The following is a 17,959-nucleotide window of genomic DNA, read 5'->3' as shown; positions in this document are numbered from 1 at the left end:
GAGCTTTGCCTTTTCTTTAACAATACAGAGGGAGCTTCGTTATGGAAAGCTCAGTGCTGAGAGAGGAAGACTACCCTGGATACCGGGGCAGGGTGGGCGGTGGGGAGATCCACAGCTTGGACAGGCCTTGGACAGGCCAGATCACGAGGCTCAGGTCGGAGAGAGGCCAGTAGGTGGCGAGAAGGGTCAGATTCTAAGTATGTCTTGAAGGCAGAAGAGATACAAAGGTTCTAAGAAATTTTCCACACAGAAATAAAAACACTTGATATATTTGCTTTGAACATTAAAACAACACCCAATGACTAGAACCTGCTTTTTAAAGTTGTTTTGGTTCTGTGGTGTATGTTTGAAGGGGAGCAGAGGGAAGAGGAAGGGTAGGGTTGTGCCAGGTGTGGACCCAGGGGCAGGACTTCGATCACACCTTCCATGCCCATCCAAGGCCTGGCCAAATCAGGTCCTTGGTAAAGGCTAGCCGCAGCCTGCTAGCCTAGATGTTAGCTACCTCTAGGGATTAGCTTCTGCCACAGGCTGCTTACAGATAGGGACATGGGCCAAAGGAGGGACTGCAAGGTGCCAGCTTAGGTCAGTCAGGGCGTAACCCCCTTCTGTGGACTCTACTAGGCTACCCCAGTGCCGCTGCACACATGTTAGGGCCACTATTGCCTCGGGTTGTTCAGGCACAGCCACCAGGGCTGGGCTGCAGTAAGACCCCATCCTTCTCCACACACCTGCAGTCAGTCACATGCCTGCTGTTCTGTCTGCCCACAAGGGTCCCTCCTTCTCCATCACCATGTCCAGCTCCTGGGGTGTCTGCCCTCAAATCCAGAAGCTGGGGTGCAACCCCGATGGTTAGCCAATACGGACCTTTCTGCTTGGGGTTGGCTTTTACTTGCAAGCTGGGCAGTCACCACACATCCAGCCAACATCCAGGGGTCGCTTACTCTGTCGTACCTGCCCTGTATCCCCCCTTGCATTCTCACAATAAAGCAACAGGGGCCCGGGCAGGAGGCCTGCAGGAAGCGCTCACAGAGGCTCTGTAGTGACACAAGAGAGCGGCACACAGAGTGTTCCGTCCGCGGCTGCTCACTCGGTCTTTTCTTCACCCGCTCATACCCTCTGCAGACCCCACAGAGCGACTGGCATCTCTCCAGCGTCCCAGCTGGATTCACTCCAACAAGGAGCAGTTGAGGGCCAGCATGCGCCAGCACCCAGGAGCTGTGGGTGGCGGCAATGTCCACAGAGATGGGTCTTAAAGATCAGAGGGGAGTGCTGTGGGCAGAGCAGGGTGTTGGCTGCGGTGGGAAAAGCAGCGGGCTGCGGCAGGGGTGGCTCAGGGTGCCAAGGCTGGGCAGCCACTGTGTGAAGGGTTGGTACATGTGCTGTCCATGTCCTGGGGCTCAGATGGGCGGCCATAAGTGCCAAACCAGGAGACTCAGACCAGATGACATGACCCAAGGCGGAAAGGGGCTATGCAAAAACACAGACCAGCCTTTGGCCAGCCAGTACTGCCTGCAGGGAGGGCTGGCTTTGGAGAGGCAGCCATCTTTGGAACCAATGCAATAAGAAGACCCACCAATTAGAGACCTGTAGGAGTTTAGAAGATGAAATCCAAGCAAGCAGGATGCCCAATGTGGGCCACGAGCAGGGGCAGCACGTACCTACAGCCTTGGGGAGGCCAATAAACATGGGCTACAGCTTCCTCCAGGGCCTAAAGACCAAGGTCCCCTGCATCTGCTGAATTCTCCAGGAAGCATTCACAGGACCACAGATCAAAGCCTCCAGAGCACCCAAGTGTACTGTGACCTTGGGTGACCACTTCTCTCCTGATTCGCTCTGGGCACCCATCTTATCTCTTCATCAGATCTCCCCACCAAACAGCCCAGGAGCCTCAGCGGGTGTTTCCAGCGCCGAATCTGGTCACGTGGGCAGGTGGGTGGGCAGGCAGATGGGGAGATCCAGCCTCTGTGACTTTAGGGTAAGCTCTCTGCAGACACCACTGTGCTTTCAGATAGCACTCACCCATAGGCCCCAGGCTGACACAGTCGTTTAATCGTGGTTACACAACCCAACTTCCTTCAGGGAATGAGGGATACACACTCCACTTTCCCCCCACTGAGGCCAGAGGCTTGATGAGAGGCAAAGAACACCAGAGCGGTGGTGGGTAGGACGGATGTGTTCTTGACACCAAGTGAAGACACTTAATAAAGGCCAACGGGTGTCCTGATGTACCTCCAGCACCTGCTTTGCAGGGGCCAGGGACACAGGGGACTGGAGTTAGCAAGAGAGCCAAGGCTCTGGGCATGTCAGCAGGAAACTAAATTCAGTCACTTCAGCAGGGACAGTCAACAGAAGAAAATTGGGGGAGACAAATCCTGGCAACCCCATACCCACTGAACAGTTCATGTCTGTGCTGGTCCCACGGCAAGCCAAGGTCCCCCACTCTGCATGCCCCGTGATGGAGGCATCTCAGCATGTTGGCCTTTAAGATGAATCCTCTCCTTACCGTCCCCACTTCCGGTAGACAGACCCAGTTTGCAGACCTCTTCTCTGCAGCAGCCAGAGGACCCAGTCGCTCACCACCTTCGCTAAGGCTCTGTTGGCATCCACCCCACGCTGCCCCGGCTCGGGCCTACCTGGCACTTCATTGTGGAATGTCCTGTCACAGCCGCCGACACCAGGACCAGAATCAGACAAGGGCATTCAGCTGGGATGAGGCTCCCAAATCACACCAAGCACAAAACCATGTCCCTTTCCTCCCCCACACACAGCCAAGCTTCCTGGTTGGTGAGGCCCTTCTAGGAACTGTGAGACCCAGTCGGGGAGGGGATTTCTGATAAGCGGAACAGAGCGGATCTCCGAAGTCACCCTTGTGGTTGACAGCAGGGACAGTCTCTGCCTGAACCTCACAGCCAGTAGCTTGGGCCCCACTCTGGGGTGTGGTGGGGGTCTTTCTAGAGTTCAGCTGGAGCAACAATGCCTGACACTAAAGCATGCAGATTCGAGACTGGGGAAGGCACACTAGGCATAGGTATCCCCACTGCCCAGTCCCAGGCAAGCCTGTGAACGCTCCTTCGGTGGCTCCTGCTGTGACTCTGGGTTCAGGCTGTGCTTTGCTACTAATCTGCCTGAGGGCCCTTGAGCAAGTCCCTTTGACTGACAAAGATGTGGCCCTGTCACCTGCAAATATTGAGTGACCTTAGCTCTCCACCTTGAGGTGGCTGGCAGGGATGATGAGAACACACCCAGATGCCTCCCAAAGTTCTGGCACTTAGCAGAAAAGTAGTAAGCAGTCATGCCCGCCATCAAAGTACAACCAGTGGGCAAGCGCCCCACCTCCAGCTAGATCTCCTGGGGCTCCAGAGAGAACAGGCCTGCAGCCATACACACCCAGCTCAAACCAGGGAGTGTTGTATGTTTGCTGTGTGACCTTAAACTCCATGCTTAACACCTCTGAGCCTCAAGTAGACCTAGACAGGACAGGCTCATGTGATGTGCAGTGTGTAGCACACAGTAGGTGTCTGTAAAACATTTGGTTCTTTCTTTAATTGGTGTACAGGGACATAGTTTCTTCCAGAGGGCCCATGGCTTTGACCAGGAAATGCTACCCCAAACTCTTAGGGTTAGCTCCTCTCCTGTCCACAGACAGAGGCCTATTCTTAAGCAGCCATCTCATATCAGGCACAGGTGTGCTATGTCAATCAGCCCCAAACCTCATGCCATTGAGCCTTAGATCTACATTGAGGAAACAGCACCCACTGCCAGGAATGCTGGGAGTTTTCACAGTGCTGGTAGTGATGGCACTCTGGCTGCAGCCAGGGGCAGGACTCACCCACCTTTAACAAGAGCCTGCCCTTCGCTGGGAATCCCTGCTGGACACTGGCCCCCACACTAGGACTTAAGCCGGAAACACCCCCCAACAGACTCTGTTTTCACTACCTTCCATTTCCAACCAGGAAGAGAAAGTGAGGCTGTGAGGCCAGGCTCAGGGCCCTGCTCCCACCTGGCCTTCCTCAGGGCAGCTGGTTGAAACACCGGGTAAGGGCAGGGCAGAGTCACAGGCCTTACTGAGAGCAATAAACAGTGCACAGCCTTCTCTCCCCAGGAACACACCCACCCCCCATGCACACAGAATCTGACATTCAACTTTCGAGGCTTCCTGGACTTGGATCATCAATCCTTAGATTGTAGACCTTGAGTGAGAAACATCTGGTTCAGGAAATACTTGCTCAAGTTCAAAATGCAAACCAGCTCCGCAGGCAGCCCCAAACATGGAGTGTTGGCGTGTGTAGGTGTGTGTAGGGCAAGCTTCAGAGATAAGAAAAACGAGGCTTCCCGCCATACCAAAAGGGCACGGACTTGGGTGTCCTTGGCAGCAGAAGGGACCTTTGCATTGGTGGGTTTGAAGTGGCTAGAAAAAGACAAACCCTCCCGGGCTCCCCTGCCAAGCACAGCAACAGGCGCACAAGGGACTTTGTTCTTGGCCTCAGAGCCCTGGCTGGCCAGTACCCGGGGTGGATGAGGGCCAGCCCGCGCTGGAAACCGCCACTGGCCGCCTCCCCTTTGCTCTGCAAACAACTATCAACAGTCAACAGCTGTGGGGACTGGGGGTCCCTCCAGGCTGCCGGGGAGAAAGTCTTTTCTGTTCTCTGGGGACTGTTCAGTGTAGCAGCCCCTCAGCGGCGCTGACTCAGATGGGAGCCCAGGCAGAGTGGCATCTCACTGTCCCTCTGACTCCATGGGCCCTTTGGCCAGGTTGCCGCTTGATGAAAGGACCCAGGAAACTCCAGCCTTACAGGCGCTGCCAGCTTCAGGGTTAGGGCCCCAAGGCCGTGAGGGCCAGAGGGAATGTCCCTCATTCCTTCCCCAGTGTGTCACTTCCTCCTCATTCTGACAGCTCTGTCGCATCTGCTCTGTGCCAGCGCCTGTGTGGGTTGTGGGGTACATGTCCCAGTGAGTCACACTCGGGACTCCCCTGCCATGTCTTCCCCCCCTGGAGGTAGATTTAGAGCCGAAAGCAGCAGGAAGGACACACAGACAAAGCGCACAGGAAAAGTTGGAAAGAGCCACCCCACAGACAGAAGAAGGGATGGGGCACAGAACAGGATAGGAAAGCGTGTTCAGGTAGGGGAACAGCACCCGGGAAGGTTTAGAGGGGAGGACGAGCAGCCTGCACTGGGAACCTTCCAGGGGTAGAAGGGAGCAGGAGGATGCAGGGAGAGTCAAGGGGTGTATCACAAAGGGTCATAAAGGCCGGGCAAAGGAGGTCTCCAAGAAAGCTTGGGGCTGCTGGGGAGTTTGAAGCTGGACAACGCCCCCAGTGGGTCCACCTCTCTGAAAAAGGAGATTCAAACTGTGACCCTTCCTTTCTTCCCTGCCCGTCCAAATGGCCCAGCAGGACAGGCATGAGAAAGGCAGCCAAGATTTTGAACATCATGTCTAACTGCCACACACTCCTGCCTGGTCCAGCCCTCCCACCCCCCACCCCCAGTGGCGCTTCTCCAGGCAGCCGTGGCAGGGCTCACTGATAAGCTGGCTAGAGCTGCCCAGGCCTGTGCTTCTCCCTCTCCCTCTGCCTTGCAGACAGCCGCTCCCCCACCCCGGGTGAAACTGCACCAGGTGAGCACCTGCAGGTCCTTCTGAGAGTTGGGTGTTCGTGGGAACACTCACTCATCACCGTGCAGGGTGGAAACGGAGCAGAGGGTGGAACAGGATCTCCATCAAGGCTGCTGCCTCTCTCCCCAGATTCACAGGGCACACAGCATGCTCACCCCAGGGCTCCCTAACATCCCAACCTGCCAGGAGAACGCCGCAGATGTAAGCGAGGCCATTGTGGAGCTTGGCACAGAAAGGGATTCTGGCTGGGGGCAGGCAGGGTGGCAGTGGAAGCCATCAATCAGCTGGTTCGCAGCCTCAAAAAAAGGTCAGGGTTTGGCGGAACTTGGGATGAACAAAGGCAAAGTTTCTAAAAAGGGAAAGCGGTGGCCGTGGGGGAGGGGAGTCCCAAGGGCCTGCAGCCCCGACGTCAGGAAAGAAGTAGAGAGGAGCCTGCTGGAAGGCAGATCCTGGGAGCTGAGGCCCACCACCTGCCCCTGAGACCCAGGTGGCTGCTGGAAGTCCTGCTCCTGAAGAACAGGGGCTTGGAGAGGCACAGGAACTGCCTAAGGCCCACCAGGCTGAGGCGGACTGACGGTGAGGTTCTGAGCAGCCAGCTGAAGCCGGAGTCAAGATGTCCTGACCGCACCCCGGTTTTGCACCCCACCCTGGCTCTTCCCGTGTCTCACAGGCCCCTGAGGACAGTCTGCTGCCCTAGGAGGTGATGGTATGTGCTGGGCCTGTGAAAGCCTCCTTCCTACCGGGTCTTGGCTCCCTGTGGCCACTCTATTGCTCAAAGCCCATTTCTGGAGATGGAGAGAGGCTGGCCACGGCGAGGGCACAGGTAAATCACACACGACGCTTGTTTCCATGGGACAGGACACGGGATGTTGGGTGTGACAGGGCAACTTGGTCTTAATCCCCTCCTCTCAAAATTTTTGGGAGTGCAGATTCTTTGCCTCCAAGAATAAAGGACACTCGTGGCGCCCTACTGTGTGCAGTATTCATTTCCAGACCCCGAGAAGGAGGACAGTGCCATCATTATTCTCACCCTAAAGATAACGGGGGGGGGGGATGGAGGCTCAGAGTGGGCAACTGTCTTGCCCAAGGACACACAGACAGAGGTTTGAACTCAGTGCTGCCTCTAAGACCAGGGCTCTTTCAAACATCTCTCTGGGGGTTATAGCCAAAGTGCAGCTGTAATTGCTCTGAGACCCTGGCCAGGCTCCAGACCTCAGTGGCCCCGTCTGACAAATGGGAGATGGGGCAATGTGACGCACAACTCCCTGGGTCTGAGAACAAAGCCTCTGCCTTCCAGGATGGAGCCCTACGCCATACCCCAGACACATGGAAATTCCACTCTGCCATCTCCTGCCCTTGAACACCAAGAACCTTGAGGGAAAGGAAGCTCCCCCGAGGCCCAAGGAGTTGCTGCCCACAGTGGAAAGTTACCGAGCCCAGCTTCAGAGGCACAAGGTGGAGCGTGTGCCTACCCATCTCATAAATCCATCATCCTGGGGGGCCAAGGGGAAAAAAACACATGCCCAAGGGCTATAACTGTGGTATAAACCGGGTGGTGTTGAGGGTGTAAACAAAATGCCCTGGGCACTCTGCCAGCCCACAGCCAGATGCCCCCGCCCATCCACTTCCCCAAATGGCTTACTCATTAAAGAGCTTTCCCCACCAGTGGGAGGAAAGGCCTGAGGTAGGGTATCACTAGGCCAGTGGAGTCCCTGTGAGAAGCAGCTGTCCTGGGTGGAGGTTCCAGGATATGCTCACCAACACCTGAACCACTGAGCTGAACTACATAGAGGCTGGCTGGATTAGCTGAAGCAGGCAGCTTCCCATCACCTCAGTCTCCAGATCTGTAAAATGGGTCTAACCCCTGTAGACTATTAGGGGGCCACGGGCGGCTTCCTTGGCTCACCAGGGAATTTCTTCCCAGGACTGGAGAGTGGACTGTCTTCCCAGGGTCCTTGTGATGTCCGGCTCTGCTAAGCTACTCCTGTGGCAAGCACTCCCTCATCTTTGCCCTGGAGGCCCTGACATGAGGAAGTCCTTCAGTGCTAAAATCTGTCTCTCTGGACACAGCAGGCCTCTCTCTGCCCACGCTGCCCTGCCCATCGTGTCTGAAAACAGCTCACAGGTCTTGGAGGCCCCAAGCTGCCAATGGCGGTACTTCCATAGGATGGTGTGGGCCTCCGCCCAGCTGTGCTCTCCAGAAAGCCCCAGGGCAGTGGCTGTCCCCTGACTGGCTTTGGCAAGGGCTGGAGATATGTACATAGACCTGGGGGATTCTCAGGCAGGTCCCATGGTGAACCCACAGGCCACCTGGAGCATGTCTGCCCACCCATCATCATTCCTGCAGGGGAGGAGGGGGCCAGGATTCAGGACAACCAAAGAACAGAGCACTGCTGAGAGTTCACCTGCAGGGGGCGCCCTCCTCTACCCGGCAGTCCCTGGAAGAGCATGCCTGCACGCCAACTGGCAGAAGCTGTGTGTCCCAGGGCAAGAGACCATCCCTATTGGTACCTGTTTCTCACCAGTTACGTGGGGCTAACCGTAGTGGGCATTAGGGCCTGGGCAGAGGGTTAAACAAGTGTGCTAGCTTAGAACAGTGTTTGGACAGGCAGGCCGCCGTACACACATTAGCAGTTCTTATTACTCTGTGTCTGTCTCCTCACCTGATCCAGGCTCAGCATGGAGCAGCTTGCTGCCTGGGCGGGTTCACAATTTAAGGAGCCAGGAGAGCACTCTACTGGTCCAGAATCTGGCACATCTGAATGGAAGTATCACTTCAGTGTGCCAGGAAGGGATTGAGGCTTGGAAGTTTATACTACCTGGCTGGCTGAAGGACAAGCAGGTCACAGATCCAAGTAGATAATCAAGGACCCTGGCCTGTGTGTCAGTGATGGCCAGCGTGGGGACAGGCTGCCTTTGCGTGGCAGCCAGGCTCTCAGCTTTGCTCACGGAGCTCAGGTGAGCGAATGTGGGCCTGTGGTGTCCGCCATCATCACCCTGGTGTTCGAGTTCCACTAGGCAGGCACACACACCCTCCAAGAGACCAGTGCAGAGCCACGGCCACCTTTGTAGATGCGGAGCCAAGGGTGCTGGGAGGGGACATTTTTACCATAGGCACCTGAGATAGGGACATCACCTCCAGGTGACAGACAAGGTGTGTCCCGGGATGCTTAGGATGAGGACAAGGGGCAGCCACTTGATGAGAGACAAAGGTTCCCGAGGGCAGGCCTGGGGTTGGGTTGGTCACCTGCCACTTCTTAGTCACCTGACCCAGGGTAGGTGTCCTTACCGTTCTGGGTCTGTTTCCTCGTCTTGCCCCTCACCCTCGGCTTCCAACACAACCACTGCCAGCCCTCCGCTTCTGTTTTACTCCCTCAGAGCACAGCACTAAATACAGATGCGAGGTACAGTCGCCTCTTCCCACCCGTGGACGATTAAACAGCCTGACCCTGACGGGGAAGCCAGAGAGCAGATTGCACCCCATCTGCAGACCCCCCTACCGCCACAACCCTTCCGTCACCCCATGAGTGCTCCCAGAACTCGGCAGCTCTGCTCCCACCCTCCTCTCGAACCTGGGGTCTTGGACTTGGAGGCACTCTGCCTTCGCCAGCCATTCCCACTTTCCCAACAAAGTCTTTTTCCTTGGATAGCGTGTGCCTCCTCCAGGAAGCCCTCCCCACATCCTCCTCGGGTCTCCTCTGTCACCACCACTTGCTGTGTCTTTGATGGTTTCTACCACTAAAACCCAGCTCCTTAAAACCAGGCTACGGTCCCTGCCCTCGCTGAGTGTGCCCACTGCCCAATGGGCAGCTTTCTGTCTGAAAAGCAGGTGCTCTGGAAAGGGCCTGAGAACCTGAGACCAAGGCACTTGAAGGGAGTCCCCCAATCCAGCCCTGGGTATGAGGCTGAGGGTCACCTGGGCACCTGCCAGTCAGTTCTTATGGCCCCCAGGAGCAGGACTGGGAAGGTCTTTCCCCAGTGACAACCATGACCATGATGCTCTTTCTTGCTTACTGCTCCCAGTACACTACTCGGTTTACCCCGCCAGCCTGGGAGCTGCTCCTTATGTTCCTGCTTCCTGCTCATGGTCTGGGGTGCAGTGTGGCCTTATCCTAAGGTCTGGGCTCTGCCCTCACCGCCCTTGGGGCCAAGTGGCCTCTGTCAACACAGGCTGTGCCCATCAGAGAGATACATTTGACCTGTCACATGGACGTGAGCATGAACCTAGCAGGTGGTGGGGACACCCTAACATTTAGGAAGCAGAGGAAGGAGGACTGCTGAGTTCAAGGCCAGTCTAGACTGTACAGAGTGAGTCCCTGTCTTGAAAGAATCCACTTGGACTGTAGAGATGGCTGTGTGGTTCAGAGTCCATACCACTCTTGCAGAGGACCAGTGTTTGGTTCCTAGTACCCATAATAGGTGGCTTATTAAGTCTGTATAACTTTAGCTCCAAGGGATCGGAATGCACACATGTGGTGTACACACACACACACACACACACACACACACACACACACACACAAATAAATAAATAAATAAAAACTTTTAGGGCTGGAAAAACTGCTCAACATTTAAGCGCACATGCTGCTCTCCTAAGAGGTCTGAGTTTGGTTCCCAGCACCCACATCAGGGAGTTTACAAGCATAGTAAATTCCAGTTCCAGTGAATCTGACATCTCTGGCCTCCAAGGACACCTGCGCTTGTGTTCAATCTCACACACATGCAAATACATAATTAAAATAGTAAGATGTATCTTTAAAAAACAATCATTTTATAACGAATGCATGCCAGTGCCTGTTCCACGTTGTATTGTTAAAGAGCATTTAGTAGCTGGTGCTGACCCACAGTGGACAGGCACTTTGGTGGCCCAGCCTGGCTTGAGGATAGGGCTTGGCTTGGGGATAGGGTGGCACTAAGCTGGTTCTACACTACGAGGGCATGTGTCCCTTCTGACTGTGACATTCAAGAATGTACCCCATGCCTGGCACATGACAGGTGTTGGTGGCCACAGAGTAACCAAATCACCAAGCCACATAAGACTCCAAGGGCAAGCAGATACTCAGCTGACTTCCTTTCAGAGGTAACCTCTTCCAGGAAGCCTTCCTGATCTCTCACAGTAGGGGAGGGCCAGAATGGAACCAGAGGGGATGAAATAGAAGCCACCTGTTCTGTCCAGACCACAGACCACTTCTCTACCACGCGCTCACACAGGACAGACCGCCGTTTCTCTTCCTACATCCACTGTCTGCATAGCCCAGCCCACAGCGTCCTTACAGGACCTCACCAAGGGGTCTTGCCCAGTCCTCCTGAGCATTAGTCAGCAGCATGAGGTCTCAGGGAAGTTGAAGGGGCTGCTGTGACTGAGAGACTCAGCTACACTACAAAAGAAATCCTAATGGCCGATATATATGGCCAAGAGGACAAAGGACACTCAACTCAGCTCCAGACTTCAGCTGAGAGGAGGCCAATGGTGTGAAGAAAAAAGCCATTGTCACTTGTTGGCTGGCTACTGCATGGTGACCAAGACTGCTACCTTCCCAGGGGCTGAAAACGTCACAGTTCAGGAACACCATCTCAGTGAGCAGACAGGGCTCTGGGCAGCAGAGGACCAGGCAGCTAAGGGCTTCACCAGTTTGCTTTGTCTAGGAGGGCCTGGTCTGGGCACACTGGTCCAAGCAGTCTAGTCTAGGAGGATGGGGAGAGGGGCTCTGTGGGAAGGGTGGTCTAAGGCAGGTATGAGTACACCCCTTCTAGACTTAGCAGCCGCCAGCTATGTGGTAGGTTAGGAAGCCTGAGTCAGTCTCTCTTTCCTATGGTAGTGCCGCTGCCCTTGACCTCTCTGAGCCTCCATTTGTTGCCTGTGAAATCAAAGATGGCCCTTTCAAACACACCCACTGGAGGTCTGGTCCAGCCTGCCCAGATAGACTCAGTATAACTGAACTAAAACTCCCAGACAATTGGCCATTGAGCAGACACTGAAAGCTGTTGGCTTGGCCAAGCATTGGTCAACTCAAATGACTAAACCAAGCCTATTGTTTGAATTCAGCATCTCCTCCAACCAGTGCTCGGTGAACCCCAGAGGTGCACAGGGAAGGGTCTAGAATGGTTAGGAGAAAAGGGGAGAACTCTTCCTCTACCCACGCCGTTCTGGAATGCTGCCCTCCTCCATTTCTACCTGTTATATATTGATTTTCCCCGTATAAAACCCAGAGAAAGGCTGGTGAAGTGAAGAACAGTCACCGCATGGCATTAGGAACCTGGTGGATCTCAGGCAGCTAAGTCCCAGCTTAGTTGGAGCCTGTGTGAGCTGGACTTACCCAGTCTCTCTGTGTCCTCTAAACTGGAGGGGACTGATACCTTACATTGCAGGGTGGATCTGCATCTGGAAGGGGGGGGGTGAAGCACACAATAGGAGCTTAGCAGATGCAAGGTCTCCTGCTGCCCCGTGCTCACTCCGGGGTCAAGGGTATACATCAGATTATGCTGGTGCAGTTTGGATGAGCTGCCAAGGAGATTCCCACCACCAACCAAAGGGCACTTCCCTTTCTTTGGCATTTCCTTATTGTGCCCTGTAACAAGTCATGTGCAAGGTGGAATACCCAATAAATGTTATCTGAACCAGGGGCACTTAATAAGTGTTATCTAGACCTGGGTTGAGAGGATAATGCCTGAGAACTGAGGACTTTGGAGCTAAATAAACCTGGATTTCAATTCTGGCGCTGCCAAGCTAGAGGAGCTCTGTAGGCAAGGACACATCATTTGACCTCTCTGAACCTTGATTTTTCATCCATTAAATGGGAGTGATGACCGTGCTGTCCAGGGTTGCTGGGAGAATAAGCCCATGCATTCACTCACTAACCATCCTAGCCCTCCTCCAGGAACTCATCATATAGCGGTGACCACACGCATGTTACGTCACACAGTGGCATATGCTCAGGAGAACCACAAGGCAGAAAAAAAAGCAAGCCCCCCTCCCCCCGCTGGGAGGAATGACAGTGTCTAGACCCAGTCTAGAGCAGGGGCCTGAGGGAGGGAAGGGGGAACCGCACGAGGTCAGAGGGGGACCCTTAAGAATCGTGTTGGTGTGTGACTGCAGCCACACATGTAGGGAGCCTGGCATGGAACCCAGGTGCTCAACCAATGCCAGCTCTCTATTTCCAGGCCTGTGGAATGAACCCCACGCACGTGTCCCTTCCCTGAGAAGGGAAGCACAAGCTTCTTCAGGGCAAGCCTGAGCCAAGAGCTCCTTCAGCCAAAGATGCAGGCTCCATTTGCGCTCCGCCACCCGGTGCTGAGTCTGCGCCAGGCGCTAGGCTCTGGGATGGGCAAGCCGGGGAAGGGAACGAGATGATCACAGCCTGGGCCCTGTCCTCATGGGACCCCACACAGAGTCACAGCAAGAGGCAGTGGCAGTGCCTCACGGTCTTAGGGGGGTGTCCCGGCGTTAGAGCCGAGAGTGGGGCTGCAGAAGGGTTCCTGGAAACCGTGACCACGGAGCTTGATGGCGAGGCATGGAGTGGACAAGGAAGAACATTCCAGGCGTGAGGGGCTGGGTGTAGAGGTTCAAGAAGCTGATGGCCGGAAGACTGGAGAAAATACACAGCCCTTCACATTTCTGGCACCTGCTATATCTGATGTGCCTTCTCTTCCCCTCACTTGGTCCCTCAGACACTAGGGGGCTCCCACACCTACATACAGCATGGGATGACCTGTCTTGACCCTGAGCCCCCAGCCTAGAGTGCCCCACCCACAGCACCAGGCCCCAGGGGAGTGGACACAGCACTAGTCTCCAGCAATGTGTGGCCACCTGGTGAGACTGGCCTGTCCCTTCCCTTACTCCAAGTGTGACCCACAGGTGGCAGGATGGCTTTTTAAAAACTAACTAGACCAGCACAGGCATCCTGGATGAAGCCATTGAGCACGGAGCAGTGGAGTGGTGTCTCACCCACAGTCTTCTGTGACTGCCAGCTCGGATGACACCTCAGCTCCCTCAGGATGGGTGGCTGGGTCTCCCCATCCTAGCAGTAGCCAGGTGACAAGAAGCAGTTGTTCCTCTAGTACAGACCCAGGTGCTAATGCCACCTCTGCGTTTTGAGCAGCCTGTGACTCCACTTGGCTGACAGTAAGAACCATCCAGGGAAAGCTTATTAGTAGAAGGGGCTGTCTCCTTCCTCAGCAGCCTTTGGACCTCAGGCTGGCCCTAGGCGAGGAGACAACTCTTTTCTGGTAACTGATGGAGAAAGGGCTGGGGGGGGGGGCAGGGCGGGTGTCAGCTGAGCTGCACTAAATCTGACCTAGAGCCAACTTGCTGCTTCTTTGAGCTTCCCCCCACCAAATACACACACACTCAGCCTTTGCCCAAAAATGCTGCGAATGTCCAGCTTTATGCCCAAACACTTCTGAAGACTTGGGGCAGTGGGGGCGGGGGGGGGCGGGACAGACGGGCTGACAGGGCCCTTGCAGTCTCCCACCACTGCCTGGTATCGGTATCGGGTCATTTCTCTTCATCTGAGCTTCAACTTGTTCGTGTGTAAAATCGGGGTGCCCTTCCTTACGAGGACGCTTCTTTGCAGACAGGCAGTGGCACAGAGCCTCGGCGAGCTGACCTGTTCCACCATCAGTACGTTTTGTCAACGAGGTGTGGTGTCCTCCCGGCCTCCGCACGCCCGCCCCACGCCCCTCGCCCTCGCCCACCGCCTTTCTCAGGTCTGGGAAATTCTAGGGCGCTTTTAACTAGGGGGCGATGCGCTCCGCAGCAGCGGCTCAGATGGGGCTGGAGAACCCCCAGCTGAGCGGACACCCGAGCTGGGCGCAGCCCGGCGCGCGTGGGAACGCCGCCAAGAAGTAGCACGTGTGGTGGGGGCGCCTGCGGGATGCGCGCGGGGACCCGGGACACCCGCGCCCCGCAGCCCCCCTGGAGGCTCCGGCCGGGGGAAGCCCCGATGGCCCCGGGCTTGCTCCTTAGCGACCTCGGGCTGGAACAAAGGCGCGGGGCGCACGGCCAAGGCCAGGAGAACCAGGCAGGGGCTGCACGGCCCGGCAGGGGTGCGGCTCCGGGGATCAGGCTCAGGGAGCCAGACTCCCGCGTGCACCCGGGGCTCCACGCCTGGGGCTGCCCGGGGAGGACCGAGCGTTCCGCACCACCTCGGGGCGCGGCTCCGCGCGTACCTGGCAGGGTCCGGTGCACCGTGTTGCCCATCGCTGCTCCGAGAGTCGCGGCGCGGGGCTAGCTGGGCGGGCCGGGGGCCGCGGCCGGGCTGCGGGGCATTGCCGCTGTACGGGCGACCGGCGGGCGGCAGATGGGCGGCGCGGGCGGCGGCGAGAGGAGGCGGAGCCACCGGCCCGGGCGCGCCCGCCCCGCCCCCGCGCCCGCCGCCAACCGTGCCGGGGCGGGGCCGCCGCCACCGCCGCGTCTTTTGAAAGTTTGCACCGGCAGGGCGCGGGAGAGGCGGGGCTGGCCTCCTGTCCTTGACGTTCCCGCGCGGGGTGCGCGGGTTCTTTCTGACAATCGGGAGGGGCCACGGGGCACTGAGGCCTCCTCCAGGCGCTGAGCCACTCTGGGCGGTGCCCGGACTCCAGGGGCGATGGTCACACAGGCAGGTCGCGCAGGACAGGGTCAAGGGCTCCATGGCAGTCCAGCCAGGGTGAGCTGGGGAGCCTGGGAACTTCTCCACTCCCTAGGCCACTTACCTAGGAGGAGAGACTTCGGTGGTATACAAGGGTGGCGGGGATGGGGGAGGTGGGGGGGAGAGGGGGTGGACCTCAGTCATTAGCTCACTATTCCTCCTTCATTAAAATACTGGCTACACCCTATGTACCAGGCCCTGTGCTGAACTCGACAGTCCCTGCTCTCCAGGAAGGGACAGTAGTGGTTGAGACCGGAAAGATTAGCAATCAAGATCACAGTGATCAAAGCCAGCAACAACATTGAGGGTGTCAGGTAGCACTGGTTGGAGGTTTGGGGGAGAATGGGGTTGTGTATGAGGTGGGGAATGTGTGTGTGTGGGGGGCAAGCATTCCTCGTGGATTAGCCCACCCCATAGGTCTTTTCTCAGAACCTTTTAGCCTTGGCTGCTTTCCCATACTGAAGTCAGCTATCCTGGGCCTCCCTAGTCCAGACTCACAGGCTGAAACACCACGGTGGAGGAGGTGTGGTGATCGGGTGAGGAGACCCAGCCCCTAGCCTTTGCTTGCAGACTCTAGCTCCCACATGCTGTATTCCCATAGCGGTATTTAGCAGGGTTGTTACCGCCACGTCACAGACAGGGTAACTGAGGCTCAGGGAGTGGAAGAGATGCCCAAACCTATCTCCCAGTTGCTGAGGGCGAGCTCCTTCTGAAGCTGTGTGAATAAAACGGGGTGCTCCGAGGAGAGCCCCTGCCTTGACTTCTCAAGTGTCCTCAAATCCTCCACCTCCAAGAAGCTATGTCCAGACCTACTCTGTACTGAGTTTCTAATTCTCAATTGCAAGTGCTCGCCCTCAGTTATTTATTTTTTCACCCCAAACTCTGATGGGGGCAAGGTACATTAGCTGGGTGGGCCTTCACTCTCTGTGAGCCTGGGGTACTTAACGAGGTTGCCATTGCTATAAAAGGAGTTGAGGAATTTCACTCAGATAAAAAGACTCGAGGCAGAAGGACTTCGTGATGGCCGGGTGGGGGCTTCTGTCCACCGGCCTTCCAAGGCCACTTTCAAAGCACTCCAACAAGAGGCTGTGCTGTTTCCGAGGATGCTCGTCTGCAGCTACCGAGGCCCTACTGTCCAGGTGTAGTGCAGGAGGTGCCCCCATGAGAATCGTGGGTTTGTGTAAGTAAGACGGTAAGCCTCTAAGTGGACGTCTGACTGTCCCTCTTCCCTCTTGTTTTTTGAACCACTCAGCTTTACATGCATGGGCTCTTGGGGAAAATGGAGGTGGCCCTCTATCTAGAGTCCAGATAGATGTAGACTGACTTATATTGGGGTATATACGGTAATTGCTCATTCGCCGAGGTCCCTCTGCACCTTGTCCTGTCCTTCAGCTGCATTCATCCCTGGCTCCCCACACAGAGCTGGCCCCACTCGGTGCCCATTGAATAAAATATCTGCAGAGAGGCCTGACTGTGACTGGGAGAAGACAGAGAAGAAGGCTGAGGAAGAGAAGAGGTGCAAAGGAAGGAGCTGCCCTGACAGTAGTCCCGCCTCCTCATCTAGAGTGACAGCTGCGGGCAAAAGAAGCAAACACAATGCAGTAAAACACAAATGTAGTCACACCAAGGGCGTGGCCACTCTAGGATGGGCTGATTTGCTCATTCTAGGACTTGCTTTGGCTCTGGAGCCCACCCCGAAAGAAACCTAAGCTGTTGCATGAGGGTGGGCCCGAGGCGTGGCCAGGTGGGGAGACCTCTGTGGCAGGATGTGAGAAACAGCGAGGAGGTCTGCTGTGAGGGCTTCTGGGTTCCACAGGTTTCCAGAATTCACTGAGTGACAGGGGTGCACTGTGGTGGGCCATTCTAGAAAAACCGCAGGTCCATGCTGATCTCCTGTGGCCCTGCTAATCCAGCTCCTCAGCAGGGCCAGCTGAGAAAGCATGGGACCTCTGTCTCCTTGGGTTAGGAGACCCGGCACCAGACCTGGGGGCAGAAGCATGAAAGGAGGGGGAGAACGTGGGGCCCTGCTGTGCCCGGGGCTCTGTAACCATAGATGCATCCTGTGACCCTTTCCCACCTCTCCAGACATAGGGATCATACCACACCAAAGAAGACAGCTTGCAAATTCAGCCTTAGATGCAGAGCCTCAGAAAGAGGAGACTCTTGCCTCAGGCATTCGGCTGCTAAGAGGAGTGGGGATAGCTACCCAACTTAGACGGCTCCAAAGAGTGTGCCTTGAAAGTAGGAAAAGGCAGCTCTACCAGGGGCCAAGGCACTGGAGCTTACAGGAATGAGTGGTGGGCCGGAAGTATCCCCACAGGGCCCAGGAGACAGGGCACATGGGATACCATCGGGCTATGGCCGCCGCCTCCAGTCAGTCTACTATTCTTCATCACGCAGCTGCCTGCCCCACCCAGCACAGGGACGGCTGTCCTCCTTAGGTATCACATGGGCTGTAGGCCCTGGGTGAGCGGCACTGTAGTTACACAACGTCAGAGCCTCTAGAGCAGCGGGCAGTGGGAGGCCTGGCCCTGGGAGCCTCTAGAGCAGCGGGCAGTGGCCCTGGCTCTGCTCCTGCAGGGCCGGCTCTGACAGGTCCAGCCCTGGCAGCAGTAGGAACATCTGCCAAGACTCACCTGAGCTGGGGTTGCCCACCGCAGACACATCCACCAGCTCAGGAAGCCAGAGTCCAGGCTGCAGCTAGATTACAAAGCTCTTTC

At 56.3% G+C, this 17,959-nt stretch overlaps 1 protein-coding gene across 1 annotated transcript in view; it reads right to left on the bottom strand.

The window, feature by feature from the left end:
* Window positions 1-14,906, bottom strand: part of Neurl1b (neuralized E3 ubiquitin protein ligase 1B) — a 31,840-nt gene extending 16,934 nt beyond the window's left edge. The window contains exon 1 of the mRNA XM_028893341.1: window positions 14,782-14,906. Coding sequence (XP_028749174.1) covers window positions 14,782-14,812 — 31 coding nt within the window. The 5' untranslated portion in view covers window positions 14,813-14,906. The remainder of the gene's footprint in view (window positions 1-14,781) is intronic.
* Window positions 14,907-17,959: the final 3,053 nt, after the last annotated feature.

The sequence above is a fragment of the Peromyscus leucopus genome, chromosome 8b, assembly GCF_004664715.2.
Source record: "Peromyscus leucopus breed LL Stock chromosome 8b, UCI_PerLeu_2.1, whole genome shotgun sequence".
NCBI classification, from domain to species: Eukaryota; Metazoa; Chordata; class Mammalia; order Rodentia; family Cricetidae; genus Peromyscus; species Peromyscus leucopus.
Note: the sequence above shows the minus strand (reverse complement) of the source record. Positions and strands in the feature narration are given on the sequence as shown.